General features: G+C 47.3%; 1 protein-coding gene across 26 annotated transcripts in view; it reads right to left on the minus strand.

Moving 5' to 3' along the window:
* The window catches only part of SGMS1 (sphingomyelin synthase 1), a 266979-nt gene that overhangs the window by 89025 nt on the left and 151344 nt on the right, over nt 1-26610 (minus strand). For 14 of the 26 annotated variants that reach the window (XR_012374270.1, XR_012374268.1, XR_012374273.1 and 11 more), the window contains one exon: nt 19643-19723. The exons of 2 other annotated variants lie outside the window; for them this stretch is intronic. Coding sequence is in view for 1 of the 24 variants with exons in the window: in XM_073878952.1 (XP_073735053.1) it covers nt 6999-7000 (2 nt within the window). In the remaining 23 variants the exon portion in view is untranslated. 10 more of the 26 variants (XR_012374274.1, XR_012374266.1, XR_012374276.1 and 7 more) reach the window with 9 other exon arrangements.

The following is a 26610-nucleotide window of genomic DNA, read 5'->3' on the forward strand; positions in this document are numbered from 1 at the left end:
CAGTTACGCTCATTTCTCTTCTCTACATTTTCTAAGAAGCAAAGGAAAGTACTAGCCTTACGGACGATCATTACACTCTTATGTTACCAGTCACAGAGAAAAGGGCACTCAGGGTGAAGACAAAAGCCACTGGGAAGCAAGCTGGCGCTTCCAGCCCACTGTCACCAGGGGGGGGAGGGGGGCACCAGTCTGACCCCTTAACCTTGTGATTCATAAATAAGATGATCAGATAAGGAGGCGGGACCTGCCAACCACGCTCATGGGGACATTAAAAATGCCAATTTAACACCCTGCTGTGGGAAATGTGATCCACTGCATTAGACTGGATGCTGGAATCTGCCGATCACAATTCACAAGGGGCCCAAAGAGCAATCACAAGAACGCACAGCGGGCGTGGGATGGAGATAACGCAGTGTCCCCGTGTGGTCTGGGTGGGCTCCACGGTGTTCAGTGTCTAGGGCAAGGCAGAGTCAGGTTTGGAACCCAAAGGTCTGATCTCAAAAGCTCACCGACGGCCCCAGCCCAGGGACAGGGTTTCCCCCAGAGACCGGCGCTGGCTTCTTCCAGAAGCAGGGCACCCTCCCCGAAGGCAGGCCAGGCTGGCCCTGCCAACTCACCCTCCCGTCCCGGCTACACGCTCCACATCTGCAAACTCGTCTCCGAACGCCCTTTCCCACTAAGGACTACCTTGAACCAAGTGCTAATTCTGCCCAAGGAGCCAGGAGTCACTGCACTGCCTCGGTCCCTCCGGGAAGGGGGAGGGACCCCTTTTAAAAGGGACAAACTATACGTATCACAAGGAATATTTAGATTAGCACATCAAAGAATTCATGAAACACCAAGTTTAAACTCTTCAAACTAAAAACACAAGCTCACAGACATGGGTAATGAGGTATACTGTCCCATTCTATTGTGACATTTTAAATCTCTTTGTTCCTTCTGCGTCTAAAATGCGTTTGGGCCTTTTGGCGGGACTCTGCTTTCAAAATGCAAAGAAATCTATCTTAACATCTGTTGGCTCAGCACAAGTCTAGAACTTGGGATTCTGGTAGCAAACGGTGCAGAACTCCACTGGCTATATGCCCAGGGGCCTTGCAAATACACACTCAGCCTTCAAGCACCTTCAACACCCAGGTGGCAGCAAGTAGAATTTCTAGCCTCATCCACATCTGGGAAAGCAAAGTGATAGGGCTGAGCCCAGAGGGGAGAAATCACCTAATCAGGCTTCAAGAACTATGCTCACTGGGACCACCTAAATTGTAATTTGTCTATCATCTCTTTTGTCTACTAGTAACCTGACATCTGACTTGGCTCGAATATCAACCTCTTGCCTTCTGAGCCCACAGAGCTCTGCAACTCTGTGTACCCAGTTCAGGATTCTCTGTTAGAACCACCGAGTGTCTGTCAGTCCTGCTTTAAACCCAGCGACTCTGGGGCAGCGTGAGACCAGGAGAGTCTAGAACATTGCCTTCTATTTCTGTACAATCGGGAGGGTTAAAGTAAGCCTGAAGGTTGGCTTCAGGAAGGCCTCCGAGCACTACATGAAGGGTTGGCCTGTGTGACAAAGTTCTCAGAAGTGGGTTTTGATGCCCAAGTCATTCTGAGTACACCTAGACTGTGGCTACAGTGGTCTACTGGGGTGGGGCGGTGTGTGGTCTCTGCACTGCTCCAGCAGGACAGCTTTCCAGATACCCAGAGAGAGGCAAGCTGCCGGAGAGGGTACACTGACACCTACCCCACGTGAGGGCTCACGTCCCGTGTGCAAGATTGCAACAAGTCCGTCCAAATGCAGCAGGGACCCGGAGTGAGAAAATGAAATTTCTTTAAAAATTCACAAACTAACTTCAATCCTCCAACCTGATGAAGAGCCTCTTTCTAAGCCAGGGAGCTTTCCACGGCTGCACCGAAGACAAACAGGGCTGCAGAAAGCTCTCCCTTACAAAGGAGACGGCAGGTGCACTGTGCCCACAGTGGGCGAGGTGGCGATCTTTCCACCCAAGGCTCATCTCAAAAATCACCCTGCGGTCAAATGCATGAACTCTCTCAGCTGATCTCATGGATGTGCCACAGGCTGCCATGACGGCAGGAGAACAGTGGGACTTGTGGATGGCCTCCAGACTCCCAGTTCCATGGCTGGTCCACCCGTGGGGGTGGCAGGAAGAGCGATCACGTGACAGGTCTGCTTCATCTTTGGTGGAGAGGCTGAGTGGGGACAGGAAGTCAGTAAGACTGCAAAGGCAACACATGTGCGTACACGGGGCTGGGTGTGTGGCTTGTATCTTAAGGCACTGGACAATATATTAAGAAACCATCAATCATATCAAGAGGAGGATGAAGAAATGGAGTTAACTGCACTGCTTAAGAGCAACGTTCCAAGTTTTTATGGTGGAGCAATTCACAAACACAGAACCGATCCTCTTGGCTAGTTCCAGCCCCGCGTGAGGTAGAGGACTCTAGCTCCTTCCCCGCAGGGCCGAAGCGAACACTGCCAAAGACAGAACCTCTCCGAACTTCTGGTTTTTATCTTTTAACTATTAGAAATCCACTTTCTTTATTCATCCTCTTTCCAAGTCGTCCATTTTAACAAGCAGGGGCTAACCCCACTACCAAAAAACCCAAAAGGGAATGTGAAAAACAATGGCTCACTCCTGTGCCTAAGAACTGCGCCGAGAGCTTTCCAAAGGCGCCCTGTTGATTCCTGCAACTCTTATGAAACAGGGACTGGGTTCTCCCAGATACAGAAACTCGTCCCAAATCACAAAGCAGGTTAAATCAGTACAGCTGAGATGCAAGCACAGGCTTATCTAACTCTCTCGAAGCACCGCGCTCTCTTCCTCCAGGGAACGGGGCAAATGCCATCTTCCTGGGCTGCTGCCAATGAAACATACACGCTGCGCGCATCTGCACACTCCAGAACACATTAATTCTCGAAGGCCCTTTCATAAACCTACTCCTAAAGCGACTCTGGGATATTGCTAAAGCAGAGAGGGGTATTCACATTTCACACACAGAAACCCATGAATGAGGTTCCTCAACCTCAACGCCACTGACATGTGGATGGGACAATTCCGAGTTGAGGGGCCTGTCCTACGCACAGCGGCAGGCTGGCGGCACCCCTGGCCTCACCACCCGCCCCCGGCACCCCGTGAGAACCACTGAGTTTAGCTAAGTGCCAAAGATCACATCCCTGGTTCAAGATTATACCCATACCAAGAAAGAGCTCCTCTAAATCCTTGTTTGATGGGGACTTCTAGGACACCAAGCTACTGCCCCTGAAGTTGGAAAGCACTTGTTAGACCAGAAAAAATGTGCCAGACTGAGAATGTGACGAGCTCTACCCCACTGGACAGGAGGCAAGTACCATCCCCCAGCTGTCACACTAGGCTGGACATCCCCAGCATTGTCAACCTCTGTTCAAAGTTTCTAGACCGTCGCCCCAATCTGAGTACCCCACTCTGGGCCCACCCCGACACACGAACCGAGAAGTGTACACAGCATTGTCCCAAGCTGTACAAGCGCGAGCAACAACAGAAGCCCCACATCCAACACGCACAATTTACCACCGGGCTCGGTTGTTTAAGCACTTCACACGGATTATCAATCTAATTTAATCCTTCAACATCAACAACCCTATGAAGGAGGTAGTATTATCCACACTTTATGAATGAAGAGACTGGAGACACAGAGCCCTCAAATAACCTGCCCGAGGTCAGGCCACAGTCCCTGTTATTTTTTTTTTTTTTTAAGATTTTATTTATTTGAGAGAGAGAGAGCAGGAATGGGAGGAGGGGCTGAGGGACAAGCAGACTCCCCACTGAGCACCGAGACCATGACCTGAGCCCAAGATGCACTTAACCGCCTGAGCCACCCAGGAGCCCCCAGAGTCCCTGTTCTTAACCATTACGTCCAGTGCCCCAGAGAACTGAGGGGCTGTCGCCTCCCTGGTGCTGAACAGTCCACCTCTACTAGTGAAAGATCTTTTCCTCCAGCTGTATCAACTGCCCCCACTGTTGGCACCTAGCTCGGTCTGACATCACCCTACTGGCCATCCCTCCTGGGGATAGCAAAACACAAACCCACTTATCTCTACTGCTGTCCAACCTACACGTGTCCACCTCGAGTAAAGAACATGTAGCACTTTGTTAAATGTCCGGCTGAAGCAGGCCTGTCGGCATGCATGACAAAGTTGATGTACCTGTCCAGTAACTACCAAAAAAGAAATAAGGCCAGATGGAGAGGAGTGAGTGATGCTGGACACGGGTCATCACCCCTCCTTCTAAATCCGTCCCTACCCACCTTTTCAAAAATGTCATTTACAATTCTGCTAGATACCAACATAAGCCCTGAACACCAAGTCTCGAGAATTTACCATGTCCCCAGTTTTGAAAAATCAAGCTGCCCGGCATACTTCCTCTCCATGATTTTCACAAGATTACCCCCAAGTGGTTTTATCATCACACCAGCATGCGCTTTCAACATCCTCAAGAACTCCAGTCACTTAACGCAGCTAGGACTCTGAGAGGTCTGAGGAGGCCACGGCATCCTTAGCTTGCTTTACAAGGTGGATGGGTGTTCTATGTCAAATAGATGGCGACAGTGATGAGGTGGGGGTGGGAACGACACCTGGCTCTGGGTTCTGGCATAGATGCCATAGCTCACGGCCTTCTAAGACAAGTGACACTGTTCTCTTTCTCAGAAGCCGGCCCAGCAGATGGACCCTCACCGTAGAGGCTGCCCCTGGCGAGACACACTAACAAGAAGAGTTCCAGCACTCACAGAGCGTGCCGTTCGTGACCTCACCATTCTTAGCAATGGTTGAACCTTAGCAAACAGGTTCAACACTAACCTAAGTGCCGAAAAACAACGTAAAAGCATTTTGGGTAGCACAGAAAATACTGCCGGTGTGCACTCACAGACAGTGACCCTGGACGGCTGCGGCCCCGGCTGCTTACTGCCTGGGTTGCACCTGGTGCGTGAGGGGCACGGAGGATATGCAAGTCCAGAACTAAAAGGGCTTCAGGGGGAATAAAGGAGAACAAAGTCGGCCCAAGTCTGTAATGGTGAGGCCACCATGTGTGTTAACAGGCTCGTCAAGAACAGGGCTTGCTTAGTTAATATTTGAAAACCAGGAGCTCCCAGAGTAAATGCACCATTCCTTGAACTTTGATATTTTGGCACTGGGGCAACGAAGAGCTTTTAAAATCTCACCAGAAAAATCTGCTTTGAACGAAGAAACTCCTCTGGATTATCTTGCGCAGAAAGATTAATGCTACGTTAGAAGCAACTGGAGCCGCATGGGAAAAATTACAAATCTTAAATGCTACCTTCCAGTGTAATTATATAACCTTGCCAAAGCTGCTGCTTCAACTATAAAACAAAGACAGTAACACCGCTATCTCTCAGGATCATTGTACAAATTAAACGAGGTAGTGGGTGCAAAGCATCTTGATGCCTGATAACAAGCAGGTCCTTAAATGTTCGGCTCTGTCACAAGACTAGGTAAAACTCAAATCAAAAATCTAAATTTAATCATCCCTTTAGGTTTTAGAGATCTTAGAGATTTAACAAAGTATCTTCCCCCTCTCACCATCTGAGGGGGCGCTCTTCCAAGTACCCCAGCGGACTTCAACATCACAGGCTGTTTCTCAAAAGAACTGGGATCCCCATCTCACACAGAGGCGCTTGAGGCAAACTCAAAGCAGCTGAGCTGATCAAGCCTATGAACTTGGAAAGAGTGCTACTAGGAGCTCAAAGTGTAACACATTAAAAATTCTACCCGATACTTTACTTAGCACATTTAGAAGGGATTTCTTTCTAGAGAAGTTTCCTTCATAGACTGATAAAGTCAGCTGCAAAGAACTTTACTCTTTCTGTTAGAGTCTGCATTAGTCTCTATCTTCATAAATGAAGTATAATGATACCATTCATAACTTCGTAATTAATGGTACTACTTCATAATGCAATTTACAATTTTCCTGTCATCCTTTATGCTACCAGCATGTCTTCAGCCTGCCTTTCCAGTACAGCCAGTATTTCTGATGGTGATACATGTCTGTTACACTGTGTCTGTCCCTGATTATTCTGTCAAACAGAATAATCACAAGATTCTGCTTCTCCGGTCCCTACACCTCCCAGTCCTCTCCCCCCTCCCCAAAAATACACCATACAAATCTCTATGCACTTGCTGAGTAGCTTCTTACATGGGAAGATTTTTTAAAGAAGGTCCACGACATTATTTCTATGTCACTTTTAAAGTGGTAAGGCAACTGGATTAAGAATGGAATGGAACTGGAGCTCAGGTCTCCCGATTCTTGCCCTTCTCTTGGGTGTACCTTCACAAGGACACAGAGCAAACACAAACGGAGAAGGGGGAGCAAGTACCACGCATTCTTATCAGGGTATTTATTTCCACAAATTCCACTGGAGCCAATTACTGGCCACACGAAATAGAAAGCATAGCTGTGGAGTAAACATGCTCATTCCAAAACACGAGGCGCACGTGGCTCCTTCTGGCCCCAGCACGGATCTCACTCACAGCAGCTCCCCGCCAGCCCAAGGAGTTAGCTCAGGGACCTCCTCCCCACCCCACTACCCCCCCCACCCCCCGCACAGGGACTGGAATCTGAGAAAGGACTTCCCCAGAAACTTAGTAACCTAACTGTAAATGCAATCCCACTCCCTCGAAAGCCTCCACTGGGCCTGTCCGGTAACCCCAGAGCGAAACCACCCCCCTGCTCCTTGGTTCTCCAAAGCACCCCCACCACATTCGGGGCCTTCGCGGCTGCAGCCACCCCCCGCCCCCCGACACCCCGAGCCACCGTTTCAGCAAGGGCACGCCGAGCGCGCTCGGCGACAGGGCGGCGTGGCCCGGCTGTGGGGCGGGGACCCGCGTTCCCGGGACAGCTCTGCAAGGCAGACAGGCCGGCCAGCGCGGGGCTGCAGCGCGCACCCCCGAGGGCGCCCCGGCCGGCCACCCGGCCCAGAGCGCGCACACTTACATCTCTCCTCCCCCGAGGCAGTGGCGGCGAAGTTCCCGGGGCGCCGAGTGAGCGCGTGGCTCCGGCCGGGGGTGCGGCGAGGGGCGCCCAGTTCCCGGCCCCGCGCCCGCGCCTCTCCCGCGGCCTGGCCGGCGGACTTGCCCCGACACTCACAGCCGCGCGGGAGCCGGGCGGGCAGCAGGCGCGCCGGCTCCGACCCCGGAGGCTCCGGCCGGGAGGCCGCGGGCGTGGCCGGGCAGCACAGGGTTTTTCGGAATGCAGGGTGTGGCCCTCTAACACAGCGAAAAAGAAATGAGTCAGCCCGTGCGATCCTAACCAATAAGCGTGTTCACTGTGGGCTAAGGCGGAACTTTCCTGCCTTGATTTATATCAGCCTTTAAAAAAGAAGTTGTTTGGGTTTTTTTCCCAACTTCAGCCTTTAGCAACTTCCAAGAAAATGGTAGATGGCTCTTCAAAAACTTTCAAAACAAGAATTAAGCTTGTCATGACATACTGGCTCCCTGGATGTAGGTTAATTTCTGTTGCTTTAAGAAAAAGCTCCTGAGTTAGGCATTGATTCTGGATGTCCTGAGCATGGGATCTGGCTGGCATCATGGCAGATTCAGATCCGACCTCTGACACCGAATGACCTTGGGCAAGTTAATTATCTGCAATGAGGGGGGTTTGATAAAATGCCCACCTGACAGTCTGTGGGACAGCGTATATATAATATATATATATAATATATATAATAGCGCAAAGCATTGGGCACAGTGCTTGCCATACAGCGGACACTCAATGCTGTCTTGTCCAAGTTCTAAATCAATCTCCAAAACTAGGGACAAACTAGGCTATCATTTTTAAAAAAATTATTTTCAGTGTTAAAATATCCAAGTAAGTTTAGAGCTGGAATAGTACCTTAGTGTTGTGTGGTCTGAGTCCTTTATTTAAGTGGTAAAATAATAATTTTTTGGCTTAGGATTCGTGGATTTGGTATTCTTAACAATAGGAATTTTACTACCAAAAAAAAAAAAAAGGCTTAAAATTGAAATGATTTCATTCATGCCACAGTAAACCAACTTTTAAAAAAGTAAGTGATTTTGCAAATACTCATTCCATCTGGGTTACTGTGCGCTAAACATTATGGAATAAAAATATTTAAAGGAAACTTTAGGTAACTGGGAATTGGCAAATCACATAAGACTCCAGAACCGCTAGGTTCTTAACCGCTAGTTAAGAAATGAGTTGATGGCTAGTGGGGATAGAGAGTTTTAGCAGAGGAAGAATTTTTTTTTTTTTTAAAGTTACAAATTAAACCTTCTTGGCTTTGGAGACAATCTCCCGAATTTAACTTCCTCATATTTTCTTAAAACCAATCATTCATTCTATCGGCCAAAAATTCTTTAAAGTACTCATTAGCCAAAGATCAGATCTAAAGTGAGATCAGGGCGCCTGGGTGGCTCAGTTGGTTAAGCGACTGCCTTCGGCTCAGGTCATGATCCTGGAGTCCCGGGATCGAGTCCTGCATCGGGCTCCCTGCTCAGCAGGGAGTCTGCTTCTCCCTCTGACCCTCTTCCCTCTCGTGCTCTCTATCTCTCATTCTCTCTCTCTCAAATAAATAAATAAAATCTTTAAAAAAAAATAAAGTGAGATCAAAGACCCCTTCTAAAATGGGATTTTCTCCAAACCAGCATGGAAGAGTGGAAAGAGCACTGCACCAGGAGTCCAGAGCTCCAGCCCTAATCCCAGCTGTGCCCACAAGTGACCAGGAGCGCGGCACTAAGTCAACCACTTCATCTCTCTGAAGGGCTCCATGAGTTCTTCCGCCCGAAAGACCAACTTATGGTCAAAAAGGGCAGGCAAAAGGTAAGCCTATAACCTCCTATTTATCCTTAGCAACAGGCATAAAATGGCCCATAGTCTAGTTGATGGAGCTGAAAAATCTCTCTTTGACTTTCACATAAAGGTAATCTCATCATCCTAGAAACTTTAAGTTAAATTCTAGAGTCATCTGAGTGCTCGCTCTCTCTCTCTCTCTCTTTCTCATTCACTATCAACAGGTATGAGGACAGCCTCCTACTGTGTCCCCCATTTCTGTACCATTCTTCCCATTCCTGGTTCAGACATTCATTCCCCCATGCCAGGTCACCAAGGCTGAGTGTCCCCCGACTGCTCTTCCAGCTGCCAGGTCCCCTCCCTCTGTGCTCCCAAGGCATCATCACCATTACAGGATAAACATGAAAACCCAGCCACCATGTCATAAACCTTCCCTCTATCAATTAAACAGCTGTGGTTTTATAGTAGAGATCAAAAGGAAAACATATGCTTTATAGGCAACTTTCCTCAAACATTCATGCAAATTAATATGTATTTTTAAGCACAGTGACCTTCTATTTACAAAATTATTATCACCAGTTATACTGGCCAAACTGACACTATGTTGGCTGTTAACACCAAGAATAGCAGCTCTTTTATATGGGAAGGTTGTACATATAAAACTGGTATGTATGCAGGCAACTCAGGAAACTTAACACCTGCAGCCTGAAAAATGCAATTGTCTGCGTGGGCAGCGTACACAGATGCAGCGAGATACGAGATCCCGTGAAAGAGAAAGGGCAAGGTAGCCATCCAGAAAAGAGAGAGATGATTTACTTTGTTTCTATTGCATAGGACCCAGTCAAGCTTAAAATTCACAGAATGGGTGCTCTGTCCAGGAAGGAGGGCTTCATACATGTCTACCTGCGATCATTAACTCAAAGCAGTTGAAAGATGTTTACAATAATCCTTATTATGCTTCCAAAGTAAAGACACAGTTGCCAGTGTTGCTAAAATGCACTGTTTCTAGGATGTCTTTTTTGCCTACAGTACAAAACTATCAGTAGTAGAGACTATGGGTGTATAGTTCACAAAAGGTGACAATTAGCCCATGGGCCCAATGCCATGATGTTCAGTCATTCAGACACTGGCCTCCACCTTTCCAACCCCCACTGTCCACCTTAAAAACTCTCCATCAAATAAGGCAACTGGTCTACTTGTTCCCCTAAAGCAGGGGGCGCAGTACCACCTCCACATGGAGGCCCACATCACACCCCTTGGCTGTAGACCGTCTCTCACTCTTCACACTAGTAGTGACCTTCCAGACCCTCCCTTTTCCTGGAACATTCCCCCCTCGCCCCCCACTGGCTAAAAGCCTTGGAGAGCTCTCCTTTCCTCCAAATGCCTACAGACCTTATTCTTCATACCTCCCTCTCAAAACTGACACAACCTTAGCATCTTCCTTCGATTTGAGATCCCCCCGCCAACCCTTTTCTCTGGCCAGATGATAGAAGTCCATCTGAGGAAGAGATTGTGTCTCAAAGGCTTTGTATCTGCTCCCCACTCCCAGGACACAGCCAATTCTGAATACACGGTCATGTTGATATAACTGATGCTTTGGTTCGGTAACAGCCACAAAGGAGAAAGGAAAACTTTCCTTCTGACTGCTGACACATCAAGAAGCAGCAAATATTATAGCTGTTCAAACCAGTTGGCACGCAGAACTCAAGCGGCAGATGTGTTTCTTTGCTCTCTCTGACATGTTCCAACATTACAGAACGCGACTACCGAGAGAGCAAATCAGATACTTCCTACAGGGAAGTAGGGTTTACAAAAGAGTGTCATCACATAAATTCTCAGTTCCTCCAACACTAACCCACTGAAGAAAACAGAGGCATTCTATCTTCCCCCTTCTAGTAAGGCACACATAAACACACATTTGGCAACCTTGTCAAAGTACCAATTCCTCCTTAAAGATCTCCCTCGACATACATAGGAGAACCACGAACATCTACTGTTTACCTTCTAGTGCCCCTCACTGTCAACGGTAGCACAAGGCAGTTCTTCAAGGCAACTTGTAACTACGAGCACCATCTTATGTATTTGTTTATATGGTTTAAAATCAAACATTGTAAGATGTTTGCCTTAGAGCACACTCCTATCAAGAGTCATTCTCTCTCTTTTTTTAAGTTTTAATATTAATCACCCAGTGCTCATCAAGACAAGTGCCCTCCTTCCCCTTCCTCCATTACCTGTTCCCCCATCCCCCACCTCCCCTCTGGTGACCATCAGTGTGTTCTAAGAGTCATTCTTTCTCTCTCTCTCTCTCTCTCACACACACACACACACACACACACACACACACACAGAGTTACTACTATCCTTTGATTAGTGCTAATAGGTTTCTGCTTTTATAAGGTAGGAATAAACACTACCATTGTTCTCAAAAAGCTATGTCATAAACCAGCTGCCCTACTATGTAATTATATTTATTATAATTGCCATTACAAAGACACAACTTCTTATATATGCCAAGTCGAAACAGATGAATTAGTCACCATTCTCTAGCTTGCGGGTAACAGAAGTGACACTTGAAGCATCCCCAGTAAAAGCAAGGTGGGCACGTGATGGACTGAGCACTGGGAATTATGTAAGACTCATGAATCACTGGCCTCTACCCCTGAAACCAATTAATACATTATATGTTAAGCAACTGAATTTAAACTTGAAAATATATAAATTTTTAAAAATTAAAAAATAGATAAATAAGAGCAAAGTGGAATGTGTTGACTCTACGTAACCCAGCAACAGGAAAAGCCATAGAGGCAGCTGGGTTTTAGGACCAACTCAACATGAACCCCACCAGGACCAGATGGCACCTCTGCTTCTATAGATTGGTTCCATTCTCCCTTCCTGAAATCTGTCTTCTTTCACTGAACTCCCAGCTCTGCCACCGAGAGGGACTATTCCACAGTTGTAATTGTATAGAGTCTCAGGGAAAACTCACCCTGGTCCCATGGGGCCATGCGCCCACCCAGTGGTCAAGGTCTCCTGTTTGGCCAGTCTACACTCGAACTACCTAATTGGATTGGTGGGAAGAGCAGTAAGGTCTCCAGAAGGTGAGTTTACTTCCCCAAAGTAGAAAGGAGGGCTCATTTGCCTGAAAAACATGACTGCCTGTCAAGAAATTCCATTTTATGTCCGAGCAAAAGGTTATCTAAACAGCCCTCAGCCTGGTAATAAATTACATTCTAAAAGTTCACTTCTAAAGTCTGAAGTCAATGAACTCTCACGCAGCACTTGAAATGCATTTCACGAGAGACAAAACATAGACACTGGCTTCTCTGGCCAGCTTTTCAAAGCCTATTTAACTTATGATTGATCTCAAGTATAAGGTTAATAGTTTTTCTAATACTCTACTCAAACCTCATTCTTAACATTGCTCCTATAGGAAAATGTACTGGAAATTCCACCTAGAACGAGCAAAAGACATGCTCAATTTAATTCATTTACTGAGGATCTAGTCACGACTGTGCCTTCTGTTGCGCACACATTATTTCCCATTTCATGTGTACACAACACAGCAAGGTGGGTGTTAACAGCTGTACCGAGCCCACTGTTAACTGGGAATCAAGAAGGTTCTGAGCGGAAGGTCAACTGCTAAGACGCGTAGAGCCAGCTTCAAAGCCATGTACGTTTGATCCCAAAGCTGGGCTATTATGCCTGGTCCCCACAACTACCAGGCAGGCATGGGCTTACAGCTGAGAGGACAGGGCTAGTGTTTCAGACTCCGTGTAAGTAAACACTGAGATTTTCCTGCAAAAAAGGGAAGGGACTACTGGCCAGTCACTGTCAATAACTAGACATTAACTTTCTATAGCCTTCCTTTTTTTTTTTTTTTAAGATTTTATTTATTTATTTGAGACAGAAAGAGCATGAGCAGGGGGAGGGGCTGAGCAGGGAGCCTGACGCAGAACTCGATCCCAGGACCCGGAGATCATGACCTGAGCCGAAGGCAGACGTTTAACCGACTGCGCCACCCAGGCGCCCCCTCTATATCCTTCCTAACAGAGGATACTTCTCCGTGGTAGAACAAGAGAAACTATTTCTCTGTCTGAGCCCTAAACTGTACTGATGCCTATATTTACCTGAAGAACCTCTGAAAATCAAAGGTCAATAAATAGTGTCTTCAAAATAAAATTATTGTGCCCTGTTGAAAAAAGAGGGCACTATTTATTAAAACGCCCATCTAAGGTTTTAAAAGAAAACTAAAGTTGGAAAGATAACTGTTGTGACTCACTTCTGCCAATATAAACACAATGGATGCTTTTAACAGTGTTTTACACTTCAAAAAAAGCCTTTTTGGTTATATAGTATTTAATACATACAAGAGAATATATTTAATGTATCTGTCAGGAAAAATAATATTAATATCAACAATCATGAACCCGCCACCCAACCTTAAGAGCAGACCCTACCGATACGCCAGGGCAGTTCCCTGACTGTTCTTTCCTGTCTGGGGCTGTACCCCTTTCTTTCTGTCCTTATTGGACAGAAAAGGGTGAAAGCCCTTGGTCCCCTTGGACTTGAATAGTAAATGAGCCACGTGCCTTTTGAAATCAAAGTGGAGAGGTGGTCAGAAGTAGCAAGACAGAAAATCACTGAATGACTGAGTAGCTAAATCGTGCACTGTCTTAGCCCAGAAACTACTCGTCAGACTAGTCAACTCTCCGAGCTTTTGGTTCCACGCCATGGTCCAAAGCCAGGATGAGTCACTAGGAAACATGAAATCCAGTCAGAGCCCCTGAACACCTGTCGGCTTATTAGACACCGGATCTGAAATATGACAGGTCAACTCCAAATTATTCCAGATTGGCGTACGGTAAATTATTGAGCCCACACAGAGCCTTCTCACATCAGACACCATAAAGGGAAAATGCAAAGGAGCACTCTGACAACAATGACCTCCACTTCATACATCACGGAAAAAAGAACCAATAACTTGGGGGGGGGGGGGATCAATGAAAACAGTCAAGAATTTACAAAGAGTTTAATTTTGTTGTAATAACATGTTAGGCAATTTATTCTGCGAGGGAAAAATTTTAGATACGTCATCTGTGAGGTTGAACAGTTTACGACACATGTCAAAAGAAAAGACATATACACTAATCTAGTGGATGAGTTGGTACAAATTGTTTCGCTACAAGACGGGAATAAGAAAATCTAACACTTAGCACAAACTAGACAGTGCAGTAAACACGAGCCGAGGAGGCGGGGAGATGAGCTTGAGTGATGCAGGGCAATGCCATTCCAAGGGCATCATAAGGACGGCACACGACAGAGGGGGCTCACCTCCCGGAGCACAGCCTACCCGTGACCATGTGACACTGGTCTGTGTGTCCCAACCGTGTGCCCCGTTCCATAGCTGCTGGATACACGGTGCTCAGGCACGCCGAGCTCAAAGAGCCAGGGCTTGGATTATTTGAAACCTCTAGACATCCAGACCTTGACCTGGGACATGTGCTACGAGTGTTTGAAGAAATAAAATGAGGGGTGCCTGGGTGGCTCAGTTGGTTGAGCGACTGCCTTCGGCTCGGGTCATGATCCTGGAGTCCCGGGATCGAGTCCCGTGTCGGGCTCCCTGCTCGGCGGGGAGTCTGCTTCTCCCTCTGACCCCCTTCCCTCTCGTGCTCTCTCTCTCTCATTCTCTCTCTCTCAAATAAATAAATAAAATCTTAAAAAAAAAAAGAAACAAAACGAAGTGGGACATGTGGGTGGCTCAGCTGGTTAGGCATCTGCCTTGGGCTCAGGTCATGATCCTGGGGTGCTGTGGTATCGAAGACAACCAACATTTTGGAGGCCAACACAGAGAAAGGACTTACTATTCCTGGTTCCTGTTTGGTTCCTTGGAGGTGAGCTGTGGCTGGCCTGCATGTACTCTTCACGGGGACCAGAGAAGGAGCACCCCTGACTGGGACATGCGGTCTCACGGCACGGACAAGAGAGAAAAGGCAGACCAAGGCCTGATGTAAAGCTTCTGCTGGGAAATGGCATGTGTCCTCACCGTTCACACTGTTTTGGCCAAAGTTAAGTCCTATGGCCAAGAAAGCCCCTGGGGCCAACCCTCACTGGGGTGAGAAAGTGAGATGGAGGGTGGGTAGGAAGGAACAGTGTTTTGACACTGTTTTGACAACAGTGTGATCTACCACAAAGGGAAGAGAAAATGGCTGAGGAAGTGTTTTCTTCCCTGCAGTGAAGATGAAAGAAGCCACCCTAGGACAGAAAGCAGTTCCTCCGCATCACCTTCCAGGTCTTACGATGGCCTCACGACCCTCCCAGCGAAGTCCCCAGACCTGCCCAAGGCCCTAGCAGCCCCTGAACTCCAACTCCAAGTCCGGTGTCGCCTCCCCAAAGCCAGCCTGGGAGGCCTCCGTTTCACCTGCAAAATAGAGATAATCCTGCACTCTTCCTGAGGAAGTTTTTGAGAAATTAGGTAAAACGATGCATTTAAAACATACGAGCACATCAAAGCTCTAGGAAATAGAAGACAGTATTATTATTAAATTATGATACTTGTCTCCTAATCCATATCTTTCCCAAACTGTCTTTACATTTTATTCACAGTTTGTTTATAAGTGTATGAAATACATAAATTAATGATGTTTCCTTTACTTTTCAAAACCACAGTCTCCTCTAATCTTACAGTCTTTTCTATTCATACATACTCTCTTCCTGACTTCCATTAATTATTCACTCCCCAATCTGTTGGTTTCTTAAGGCTCTCAAGACGTTCTGGAAAGCAGAACTATTAATTATCTATTATCTATAACTAATATCTAATTATCTATTATCTATAACAATTAATTAATTACTTCTTCCCCAGACGAGGGAACTTAAGGAAAACTGAAGATACTCAGACTCTTCGTTTGAACTAGGCTACAGATCCCAGTCTGCCTCCCAACTGAGAATGAATAAAGGGCTTGGCATGGGAGAGCCCCATCTTCCACCGACAGCCCCAATTAGTGCTACTTCTCCTTTCTTAGCATTCTGCTCAACTACAATTCACCCCTTCTCCAGACTGACATCTTCCTTTCCCACCTCTGCCTCTTTGCTCACACTCTTTCTTCTAGCCAGAATGTGCCCTCAGCACTGCCCCAACTCTGCTCAAAGATCCTGCCCACAGAACTGGGGAGGTGCACCACAACGCATGCACAAAGATGTTCACCATAGTGTGCTTTCTGGAAGGAGAAGTTGAGCACAACCAAAATGCCCACTCTGGGGACCTGGTTCAATACATTACAGACCACGGAACACGTGAAATGCTGTGTAACAGTAACAAAGGGGATGTCACTGTGTATTCATTAATGTGGCATGGTTTCAGTATACTGTCAATCAAATTAGGTATCAAAACAATATTTATAACAAATAATCCATTTCAGGAAGAAAAAAAGTACATATCTCATTCAGGCTTAGAAAGAGTATGGCAAAATACAAAACAAACAAACAAACCAACCAACCCCAAACAAGGTTAATAATGGTATCTCTAGGTAGTGAAAATGTTGATGAATTTACATTTTTAAAGTTCTTTCCAATTAGCATGGATGACTTTTATAACTTTTAAAATAGGTATTTTAATTAAAAGGCATTAATTATTAAATACCCACTACAAACACCATCTGCTCCTGAAAGTCTCTTTGACCTCACCACTCCTGCCACACAGGTAATTTCTCTCTCCTGGTGGTTTCCAGAATACTTACTATATCTCTTATGACATCAACCACATCTGTTTTGAAATCACGGCTTTCTATGTTCGGACCTGATCAGTTCCTGATGTGGAATGAGCCTGTCTCATTTGCACTGGAATTTACCCTCGTAACCCACGACTCACACTCCTGAGTGTGCTGATGGCACACCATCCATGGCTCTAACATTTGCACGTCTGAGGACCAGACACCTGACAGCTTTCTGATCAAACACTCGTCTACACTGGGGATGTCCGGAAACAGCAGCAGGGGCCTCCTGGGGAGAGAAATCATAAATCAGAATATTTTATGTGTGGTGAGGTTGTTCTGTTGCTTATTTCTCCCAAGTCTGCTTTCACTGTGACCAAAGACACCCTTATTTATCTTGATTGAGACACGGGTCAATATTTCTTAATCCAGAGGTAAGTGTCTCAGACTTCCATCCATCCGTTTCAGCGTGAAAGGGACAAGAACTGCTTTTGCAATAATCCAAGTCTGTCCTTGACTCCGTAGGAACTATAAATATCTATTGTTTTAGGAGGAAATAAATGTCTTAAGATTATGTAAGTCTGCTTCAGGGAATCAACATCAACCAATGTTTTGAAATATCCAAGGCATTTTTTTTTTTTAGGTTCAATAAAGAATGTGTTTTGAGAGCGAGGTGGATGAGATTTAAAATAAAAACAACCCCCACAATCTTAGCTGTCACTTAGCAATTTCAGGCTCCAATTGTTCCCTTGGAAAGGGCAAGCCAGCACGCGGAGGAAACACTGGGCCATCTGACCCAGCGTCCATTCTGCCCTCCATTCCACTCCCCAGGATTTTCATCAAGCCAGCGTGAACTTGAAACTGCCCAGGTATTGTCCTGTTTTGTTTCTCTCTCTCTCTCTAGAAACAAGTCACGTTCATTAAAACTTAATTTCCAAACAAAAGCAAAGCTACACGCCACGGTGCGTGGTCCCCGGAGTGTCCCTACCGGACGACTCAGGTTCAGGGAGCACAGCGAAGCGACAGCAGAAACTCGGAAGGGCGTGAGGCCAAGGGGACCGTGGCAGCCACAGAGCCGGGTTAACACGCCTAAGAAAAGAGGTTGATGCTCGAAACTGGCCTCAGGGCCTCTCCTCAGTTCCAGAAGCCAGGTGAGCATGGCAACATGAGCTACGGAGCACAGATTCAAAAGCAGACCTTGCTTGGACCAATGCAACCAAACTCACACCCCCAGGGCCAAGACAGATAATGGAAGAGATGCTCACAGATGCCTTCGCCACAGGGAACCTACAGCCAGGGCTGTCCTACCAGCCCTGGGCCCGACCCTCAGACTCTCGGGGTTTCCGGCAAGCCCGTTCCACACAGCCATCGTTCAAAGTGACGTTACAGAAACGTACGATTGAAGTAAATGAGACTAAAAACAAAGGTAATAAAATGCGAACTCACCACTACCTGTTTTACTACGGTTTAGGCTCTTGGTGTTCCTTGCACTCCCTACTGCGTGCGCGCGCGTGTGTGCGCGCGCGCGTGTGTGTGTGCGCGTGCACGCGTGTGCGTGCGTGTGTCTGGTATTAAAGGGTGCGCCTGCCCAGCGCTTCTCAGCTCAGCTTGCACTGACCTTGCTGGGGAGGGGAAATCAGCCGCGCAGGGAGCATTTACACCACAGAAATCAGTAAGCACTATAACCCAGTCCTCCGTCTGTCCTCCCTCCAGTTCTCCTTCCACACCCCCTTTCGTCCCTCCTCCCTCCCTGCCCCCATCCTCCCTCCCGTTTCCCCTCCCATCCCTCTCCATCCTCCCTCTGGTCCTCCCTCCTGCCCCCGCTTCGCAGCCGGCCAACTCTTAACCTTTGTCTGCACATCAGTGCCCACAACAGTGACCCCCATGGCCCGACAGAAGCTAAGGAGGTGGAGCTGGTCAGTCTGAGTCAAATATGGGCTTGTGAACTGTACATCATGATATAAATAAAAGGAAGGAAAGCAACTACAGGTGACCCACAAGCCACACTGGGTTGGGGGCACCCACCTCCCACGCAGTCAAAAATCCGCATGTAACTCTGGACTCTCCAGAAACTTAACTACTGATCGCCTACTGATGACATCAAGAGTCGATGAACACAGATATCGTATGCCTCTACGTATTATATACTGTATTTTTACAACAAGGTAAGCTGGAGAAAATGTTACAGTGGAAATCCCAAGGAAGAGAAAATCCATTTAAAGTACCGTAAAATAAAAAAATCCACGTACAAGTGGACCTGGGTGTTCAAACCCGGGCTGCTGAAGGGCCAGCCATACTTCTATTGTGGCCCCATAAGGCACCGTCAGAGCACAGAGTACTACCCACAGTCTTTCCTCTCATGAGAGGGATGATCGAGTCCACTATACAGAGGTTGAGAGGCGGAATAACTACTATAAAAGCACAAAGGCCTACATTAAATAAATAAATAAATAAATAAATAAATAAATAAATAAATAAATAAATAAAATAGAAAAGAAAATTAAAAAAAGCACAAAGGCAAGAGTCAGGTTGGGGAATGTCTGACTCAGAAATATACAATCTTTTCATTCGGCAACCTCACGCCCTAACATTGTCACCATCATAATGAAACGAGAAGCAACCACATTTAACTGTCAGATCATCAGCAACCAGTAGTAGCCTCCAAAGTGTAAAAGACAAGGTAGATACTCAAAGAGGGACTGGGGAGGGAGCAGACAGAGAGCTCAATTTTATTCATATTCACCCAGTGTACTCACATGGACTTCCCAAAACGTGTGCACCCAAGGTCAGTAAGCCGTGGTGCTCACTGAACCAGTGGGAACAAGAATGTCTGTATTTGAGAAGGGCTATTCCAAAGTTAAAAGGAGTCCTCCTTTAATCCATTAAATACTTTTGCTCTGTCTGCCCAACTGCTACACCCAACTAAAAAGGACACACCTACAGAGGTAATTGCGCAAATGTTAGCATCAATTTTTTGAAGTGTTGGAATATTTATTTTTTAAACATTTTCTCCCTCAGACTTTTAAGCTGTTTGACTGAGCTACTCATTTACCATGGTTTCTCAGAGAATGTTCACTGGTAATTGAAAGAGTTCCAAAGGACTAACAAAATCTCACTTACTGATTATTTAAAACAATTCTTGTCATCTTGGCTTCCTAGAAGTTACCAGCTTCTCCCATTGCTCCAGCACATTTCCATCACCTGCCACGAGGAGAAGGGGTCCGATTAGTCACAGGGCTCAGAAAGACCATTTCTGGATTTCTACGTTCGTCTTTTCCTTTCTTCAAACCAAAACAGAGAGAAAAATAGTCATCCCTTCCTTTCTCTTCAAAACCAAAAAGGAAGGACAGAGTAACAGCAGAGAACACCCTAAGAGAGAAAAAGATTTCAAGAGCAGTATTTCAACAGCTGGGATTTGGGGTGGAGAGCCTCCTCCTCCCCCCTTCCCTGCCCCCCCTCCACACACACACAATGCCCTGCCTTATGCTTTTGGGAAGAGATTTTAGTCTGTTTCCTGAGAGGAAGCAGTATCAGACTAAGCCAGTTTTCTCTCTGCCTGCCCCAGCCCCTCCTTAAACTCTTCTGGAAGGTGAGTGACAGATTTGCCTGGCAGTGTGTGAAGAAGCACTAACTAAGGGCTCAGCCACGCCGAGCACTGAGCGGCGCAGCCTGGGGCTCCCTCCAGCTCTCCAAAAGCCCGACTGATACTGGAGATCTAGGAGGCTGCTGGAGTCAAACACACATTTTAGTTTCAGACATGCTTGTGAGGTCTCCAGTCCTGCTTTACCAATAATTAACTGACCATCCATGTTGGTTCCCATTTGATCCTTGCTCTATTTCCCATGTTGTTTAAAACTTACAGAACAGGAAAGATCAATCATTAGGGAACCCAAACCACCAACATCAACAGAAGGACACCACACAGGCAAAACCTTGGTTCAAAGTCCTACCACTCACTAGCCACGCAACCTTGGCAAAGTCCATTCGTCTCTTCCCAGCCTCAATTTCTACTTTTCTGAAAGAGGATCGGATGCTCCCCACTATACTGTGTGGTTCAGAGGATTAAATAAGATGAAAGATAAAATCTGCCGAGTCAAGCATGCTTTGACCCAACAAGGGTATTATCCCAGAACCAGGGACACCCATGCTCAATGATCAGACTTGCTAACTTGTCCATATGTCCAGTCTGAATATTGGAGATTCATAATTCACAGAGTAATGTTATATGCCCAGCAAAGGGCCTTCCTTGTTCCCAGAGCAAGGATTGGTTCAGAATTGAACCATGCTTTACTTGGGTTTTTTAATTTCATAACATTTTAGGGTCCACAACCTAGGGACAAGAAGTTCTGCTTTCTTTCATTTCACAGAAGAACCCCAAATGAAAACACCCCACTTCCACCAGATACAATGCAACTATTACTCATTTTATGGGAAGGATATATGGCTCCAAGTGGATCAGACTTACAAGATAGGCACCTGCTACTCTACCTCACTTCCTCACCCGAAGCCTCAGTGTTGTCATCCCGAGAGAGGAGAATCATATTAATTATAAAAAGAGACACTGTCACCTCAGTTATAGAATAGACGGAAGCCTCAAGTTTTCCAAACCTGTAGGGTGCGTGTGTGCATGTGTGTGGGGTGGGGGTGAGAGTCTGGGGGCCACAGAGAAAGGAGAGAATGGAACAAATGCACATAAATCCAGAAAGCCTCCTACTAACAAGGGAAGAACTTACCAACATCAATAAGAGTTAGCAGGGAAGGACTCAAGTCAGGGACTTAAGAGATCATACCCAACACCGAGAGGAAGGAGCCCTGTGCTCACCGCTAGCAAGAGCCCTCTAGGCTGGTCACTTGGCGTGGAAGACTTTCAAAAAACCATGAACAGTGGAGGAGGTTTGACTCGGGCTGGACAGACAGGCTTGAACGACACCTCTGCTGTGTACCCGCGGAGTGGTGTTTGTCCGTTACTGAATCCTTCCAGAACTCAGTTTCCAGGCCTGGAAGAGAAGGACAATGACACACAGTGCGGAGAGAAGTTATGTAGACTAGAGAGAACACACACACAGTGCCCACCACAGAACCTGTCTGCAAGACATAACGGCAACTGCTGGGTCTACTAATACAAGTATGGGAGTCTATTAAATTCATGGCCACAATTGCAATTCTGGTCTACAGTCCATTGAATTCAGCCTCTTTCCCTATGTGAACATTGGGGAGAGGTCAAATCAGACTTCTGATGAGAACATCAAACTTTCCCAAGTTGTTCTGAGCAGAGTGTCCAATAAAAACGCCCGTCCTGGCGGATGACCTTTACTAACGTGCACGCAGAAACCTCTAACTGTGCACTTGTGACCATTCTGGACAGCAGCTCTGTGTTTCCTTTGTTGATGATTAATTCTTGAAAGAGGGAATGAATCATTTCCATCAGGGCTAATTCTTCTGGTGTGCAATGCCAAGTACTCAGCGGGCATCTGTGGGGAAGAACAGCCACACTGAGAATAGCAGGCAGCTATCACCACGGCTAGATTCACATCCCAGCCTCATCAACAAGAGCACAGAATTGTCAGCGAGGCTTTCAAGAAAAAAAAAAAAAAAGACCCACAAGAAAGGCAACAGCAACTCTTATTTTTTTTATAGATTTCATTTATTCATTTGAGAGAGAGAGAGAGAGAGAGCACAAGCAGGGGGAGAGACAGAGGCAGAGGCAGAGGGAGAAGCAGGCTCCCTGAAGAGCAAGGAGCCCAACTTGGGGCTCGATCCCAGGACCCTGAGATCATGACCTGAGCCGAAGGCAGACACTTAACCGACTGAGCCACCCAGGTGCCCCAGCAACAGCAACTTTTAAACAGAACTTTCTATCTGAATAAAAGTGCTCCTTGCCCCCTCCTACATCATCTTCTTTGGGACTCACTCCGATGATGCTGACTGCTCAGAATAGGCTGACCACTCTTTTGCCTTCAAAACCCAATGCCCACGAGAAAAATCTGTTTCATTATGGCTTAGTCCTGATCTTTTTTTTTTAAGATTTTATTTATTTATTTATTTGAGAGAGAGTAGGGGGAGAGAAAGAGTGAGAAACAGCATGAGAGGGGAGAGGCTCAGAGGGGAAAGCAGGCTCCCCACTGAGCCAGGAGCCCGATGTGGGACTCGATCCCAGAACTCTGGGATCGTGACCTCAGCCAAAGGCAGTCGCCTAACCAACTGAGCCACCCAAGAGCCCCAGTCCTGATCTTTTTAACAAGACCCAAGTTCTTTGCTTTAGTGGAAAATATTTTAATAGGTTCGCAGAATCAAGTTCCTCCTCAAAGTTGGTAATTTGCCACCATTATGGCTATTCAAAAGAATAAACGACTTTAACAAGTGGCATGAATGAACTATCCACCTGGCAGCAGGCACTGTGCCAAATGCTGGGGGCGGGGAAGGGGTTATACGGTGGTGGGTGTGAAGTGCATTTACAAGAATGCAGTGTGGTGGTAACATCACCAGAACACAAGCAATGAACTTAGCTGATGCGCTTAAATAGAAGGATCTGCATGTGGAAGTCCTGGCTGGGACTGCTAACAGCCCAGAACTTCTTGATCATGCTGCTTATACAATGTCAACATTCCACAAGAGTCACACAAAAACCTGCCCGAAAGGAACACACTCTGCGCTGTTTTGTTTTTTTAAGATGTATTTATTCATTTGAGAGAGAGAGGGCACACACGAGCAGAGGGAGAGGGAGAGAAAGTCCCAAGCGGGACTCCCCGCTGACCGGGGAACCTGACCCCGGGGCTCCAACTCGTGACCTGAGCCCGTGACCTGAGCGAAACCAAGAGTCAGTCGCTTAACTGACAGAGCCACCCGGCACCTCCACACTCCTGTTCTGAATGGACACTGTGTCCTCTAGGGCAAGGCCACGCCTGCTCCCCGAAGAGGAAGGGTCTGGCGGGCAGGCAAACTGAGAGCATGTGGGTGCCAAGACGTCCACGGACGGCACTTGCACGAAGGCTGTGGAAGCGGAGAAAGGCTCTCGTGCCCTACGATGTGTCATTTCGGACGATTAGACTCTTGCCTCCCAAGGAGCTAGTGTACTTCGAGGGGTCTGAGCCTCCTCAACGAGAGACAGTGCCCCACGGTCATTAAGAGCACATGCTCTGCAGTCGCACAGAACAACGCTCCCCATCTGCCCGGAAGGCCTCGAGCATGGTGTTTAATTCCGCCAGCCTAGGGGTTTCTTCACCGAGAGAATGGGACTCCTAGCAGTCCCACAGCCCAGTGTCGTGATCGGGCTGAAAGACAACACGCCTGCAAACAGTTTCGTAAAGCTCATGGCAAACAAAAGACGCACGCGATCCTCATCCTGAGGAGGCAAAGCAGGGGCCTGGGCAATGTCACCAAAAAAGGGAGGTGTCCTCGTAAGCTCAAATAGGTTCCCACCACTTTACTAGGAGGCCAGAAAAAGGCTTAAAGAAACGTTTCATTTCACAATGAGGCACAAAGTGCTCCTGTGATCCATGCATACCCATCTTGGGAGCAAAGTGAGGGCAGCAGCCACGATCAGAGGTTTGCTGGCCAGTGGAAAACTCAGAAATGTTAATACTTGTCACAAAGAAACAAAACGGAATCATGCACTGGAGACTGCTCGGCTAATAAACGGCAGGGATGGGATTCAAACCCAGGCTGGCTTCGCTCCTGGTTCTTAGCCACGACACCGCACTATCTCCTAGTGAGGAGGAAGAGTCGTACTTGGAGACTAAGACACAGACGAGGAGCAGGCCGGAGAAAGGCAAGAGACAGCCCAAAGACGACCGAAGGCATAATGATACTGAAGATCAGTTAACGGGGCCAAGGAGTGAAAGGACCAAAGCCACTAACGATTCTAAATTAAAATCTAAAGCACAGTCACAGCAAAAGCCCCTAAAAGGACAACACTGGGAAAGGGAACTCACTTGGGAGGTCCACACTCGCATAAACACACCACGGGCCACAGAAACACAAAAGCTGGAAAGACCCCACTCAGGCCCTTTATAGAGAGCACATTATGACCTAGAAACACCAGCTAGGGAATGGGTCACACACTCAAAATACCAGCCATCCGGGCAGGGCCCCGACAGCCTGGGAGCTGCTCACCAAGGCAGAGCCTCCTGCCACCTTTCCCTTGCGTTTCTACAGCAGAAGAGAAGAGGACACACCTCTTTTATTTTATTTATTTCAATTTATTTATTTATTTATTTATTTATTTATTTATTTATTTATTATTTTATTTTACAGAGAGAGACACAGCAAGAGAGGGAACACAAGCAGGGGGAGTGGGAGAGGGAGAAGCAGACTCCCCGCTGAGCAGGGAGCCCGATGCGGGGCTCGATCCCAGGACCCTGGGACCATGACCCGAGCCGAAGGCGGACGCCTAACGACTGAGCCACCCAGGCGCCCCTAGTCTGCCCAACTTTAGCTTCAAGCCAGAACTAATGAAATCAGTGGTATCAGATATTCTGCAAGGACAAAAATGGGAACGAAATTTCCACATTATAAAGCTCCTACTTGTAAAAATCAAGCTCTGGAGCAAGAGAAAAAAATGACACTAAGGAAAGAGTCACATTAAAATTTCAATTCGAGAGGCGCCTGGGTGGCTCAGTCGTTATGCGTCCACCTTCGGCTCAGGTCATGGTCCCAGGGTCCTGGGATCGAGCCCCGCATCGGGCTCCCTGCGCCGCGGGAAGCCTGCTTCTCCCTCTCCCACTCCCCCTGCTTGTGTTCCCTCTCTCACTATGTCACTCTCTGTCAAAAAATAAATAAAATCTTTTTTAAAATAATAAATAAATAAAAGTTCAATTTGTTTCCAAAAGCAATGCATAGCATTTTCTGAGTAAATGGAGATGTCCCTAAAATACACTGCCTTTTTTTAAGGAATGATCCACTTTTTTTTTTTTTAAATAAATGTTAACCAGGGGAGCAAATCAAGAGGCCCAGAAAAAACACTTGTGCAAGGATGTCCATCCCGTTGCTTCACACAGACGTGCTCCTAAACCCATTGCTCCATTCCACAGATGCTTTGGGGTTACCTCCTGTGCCAAGGTCCTGTGGTAGGAGCTGGATACACAGAGCCTGTCTGGGCATAAACAAGTCACGCTTCCTCATATCTCTGGCAGAAGGAACCTCATCTGAACAAGCAAACACTGCAGACAGCATGTTTTGGTAGGCTGTTAAGAATGTAGACTGGAGTTCTCTCTTCTCCTAGAAACTCCTGTGTTTAAGGTAAATAGCAACTTGCTTTTGTGTGTACGGATAGCGCCCTGACACCAGCAGTGGGAGTTACCAAAACAGAGGGGTTGGACCTCCGTCCCCGGGTCACACCCCTCCAGGACTCCTGTCGTGGGACCCATTCCACAGCCGAAAAGCAATTAAAAAAAAAAAAAAAAAAAGCGGTCCTTCACTCCACATTCTCCTTCCTCATCTCTTCCTCAGTACCAAGAATAAGCACATGTTTACGACAAAGCAAGGAGGAAGAAAGGCTTCTTTTCTCCTGTGCAGATGGCAGGCTTCTGTCCTCAGCACGTACCTCAGGCTCTCCAGGTCTGATCAGGACAGGACCTCAGGCAGCCGTGTTCTTCATGCATGGGGGGGCCCTGACGCAGTCCAACTAACACCGCAGACACACTGTTCAGCACCACGGGGCTCTTCCCTCAGTGCTTCATGGGCCCAGACTCACCGAAGCGGACATCCTCGTGTGGCAGAGGAGAAATCGAAGGCGGACTTGCTAAGAACACAGGTTACTCACGCGCCCACCCCGCTCTACAGAGCGCTGGCGGGGGGCCCCCCACACCCTGTGGCCTCAGCTTTGTGTCTGGAGCCTTCCCTGCACGAGGGGAGTGGTGGGTTTGGCCCAGACTCTCCTGAGGCCCTCCTGCCCGTAGACGGGAGCAGTGCAGGCTGCTCCCTGCCCATGAGGAGCGGGAGAAGGTCCAGAAAACCCTCTGGGCTCCACTCTTCTAATAAACCTCGGGAAGGCTAACCCCCACGGGTCCGCCCGCTGGTCCCAGGCCAGCGGAAAACAAGGGCGTCAGCCCACTCTCCATCCTCCCGAGACCTGACACAAGTTAAGTCTT

Source organism: Callorhinus ursinus, unplaced genomic scaffold (genome assembly GCF_003265705.2).
Source record: "Callorhinus ursinus isolate GAN/ISIS: 27379988/994484 unplaced genomic scaffold, GSC_fseal_2.0 scaffold32, whole genome shotgun sequence".
Classification (NCBI taxonomy): Eukaryota; Metazoa; Chordata; class Mammalia; order Carnivora; family Otariidae; genus Callorhinus; species Callorhinus ursinus.